The 2500-nt window shown below is 41.4% G+C and overlaps 1 protein-coding gene across 1 annotated transcript in view; it reads left to right on the top strand.

Moving 5' to 3' along the window:
• LOC143109314 (unconventional myosin-VIIb-like) overlaps positions 1 to 2500 on the top strand; it is a 65148-nt gene that overhangs the window by 58350 nt on the left and 4298 nt on the right. Inside the window, exon 42 of the mRNA XM_076271967.1 lies at positions 2272 to 2378. Within this exon, the coding sequence (XP_076128082.1) occupies positions 2272 to 2378 (107 nt within the window). The remainder of the gene's footprint in view (positions 1 to 2271; positions 2379 to 2500) is intronic.

Below are 2500 nucleotides of genomic sequence, written 5' to 3'. Positions count from 1 at the left end.
ATGTTAGCCCAGTTCATGTGCACACATGTGCACAAACAGATACACACACACACACACATTCACAGTAATCATGACACATACTCACACAGTAGACATATGTACGCTTCCATGCACAGGCACATACGCAGGCACGCGCACACACACACACACACACACACACACACACACACACACACACACACACACACACACTCACACACACACACACACCCACACACATAACATAAACATAACACAAACAATCAAGAATTTCTCATAATTATGAACAGGCAAGATGGAGGTGGGGTTGTATAAAATGAATTTTACATGTGAAATCTATGAACTAATCATGTTTTGGTACTTGTTGTCTAGCAGATACCAGTGAGAATTGAGTGTGGATAATGCAATTTAGTGAGACAGTTAGAATCATATAGGCCTTTCAGCGTGATTTCTTTTTGTGGAAAAAATGTGCTGGACTGGGCGGCGGTCATATTTTGTACCGCTCTGCGGTACATCTAGTTTGCATTCGGTTTGCAGTAGTAGTTTAATATTTAGTCACATAGGACTTAGCTGATTTTTTCCTCCACCTCTAACGTCATAGATATATATCTATGCTCTAACGTTATATGAACTGTGTTGACAGTGTAAATGCTAGGTCCCGCAGCAATTTTTCAGGACTCAGTTCACTAAAATATGACTTCGCCAGACAAAAGGAGCTGATAGCCTAGGCAATTATAATGGAATAGGCACCCCTCATGTCTTTGTAGCCTAATTTGCATTCGGTTTGCAGTAGAAGTTTAATATTTAGTCACATAGGAGTTGGCTGATTTTTTCCTCGACCACTAGGTCTACACGAACCACGAACATTGTTGACAGTGTAGGTCCCGCCCCTTCCTTGATTTTAATTGGCTAGCTAGAGAGAAGTGACATTGACAAACCAACCAGGAACTGAGAAATCAAACTCCTTCCGTTTCATGCAAACTCCCTTCCGTTTCATGCAAACTCTCTCACACACACCACTATACTCTCTCACACACACCACTATACTCTCTCACATATACTACTATACTCTCTCGCATACACCACTATACTCTCTCACATTCACTACTATACTCTCTCGCATTCACTACTATACCTTCTCACATACACTACTAAACTCTCTCGCATACACTATTATACTCTCTCACATACACTACTAAACTCTCTCGCATACACTACTATACTCTCTTGCATACACTAGTATACTCTCTCGCATACACTACTAAACTCTCTCTCACATACACTACTATACTCTCTCACATACACTACCAAACTCTCTCACATGCACTACTATACTCTCTCGCATACACTACTATAGTCTCTCACATATACGACTATACTCTCTCACATACACTACTATAGTCTCTCACATACACTACTATATTCTCTCACATATACTACTAAACTCTCTCACATACACTACTATACTCTCTCACATACACTACTATACTCTTTACTCTCTCACATACACTACTATACTCTCTCACATTCACTACTATACTCCTTCACATACGCTACTATACTCTCTCACATACACGACTATACCCTCTCATACATACATGTAAAATGACTATAATAGTGAGTGTGCATGAGTATAGTGGTGTATGTGCAAGATTATGATAGTGTGTGTAAGACCAAGTATGAATTAAGGCCTAGACGGCCCCTCATACACTCACACACACACTCACATGCATTTACAAACACACACATGCACACATGCACACGCATGCATATATGCAAACACACACTCTCACTCGCATGCACGCACACATACACACACACATGTATACACACACACACACACACACACATACTCTCACTCGCATGCACGCACACACACACACACACACACATGTATATATACACACAAACACACACTCTCACTCACATGCACGCTCACACACACACACACACATGTGTATATTATACACACACACTCTCACTCGCATGCACGCTCACACATACTAACACACACACATACAAACACACACACACACACACAAACACACACACACACACACACACGCGTATACACAAACACATCCACAATTGCATACATGCATATACATAAGTAACACAAACATACACAGTCTCACAAACACACTCTAGTAAGCACACGTGTCTTTTTTAGTGTGTGTGTGTGTGTGTGTAAGGATGTGAATGCTTGATTTTGAACGCTTGGTCTTAATTGTTTTAATTGTGTGTGTGTGTGTGTGTGTGTGTGTGTGTGTGTGTGTGTGTGTGGTTTCACAGGTGTGCAGCTCACCACTCCATATCTGGTGCTCTTCATGCGTAAGCTTTGGTTCAATGTGGTTCCGGGGAAAGATGTCACCGCAGACCTCATCTTCCATTTCCCTCAGGTGTGGCACACACACACACACACACACACACACACACACACACACACATACTAACAAACACACATATCATATGAATGAATGTGTGTGCGTGTGTGTGTGTGTGTGTTTTATGTAAAGCACTT

The sequence above is a fragment of the Alosa pseudoharengus genome, unplaced genomic scaffold (genome assembly GCF_046254945.1).
Source record: "Alosa pseudoharengus isolate Yale_2024_CS ecotype anadromous, Long Island Sound unplaced genomic scaffold, YU_APseudo_1.1 YU_APseudo_1.1_scf_7, whole genome shotgun sequence".
In the NCBI taxonomy this organism is placed as follows: Eukaryota; Metazoa; Chordata; class Actinopteri; order Clupeiformes; family Clupeidae; genus Alosa; species Alosa pseudoharengus.
Note: the sequence above shows the minus strand (reverse complement) of the source record. Positions and strands in the feature narration are given on the sequence as shown.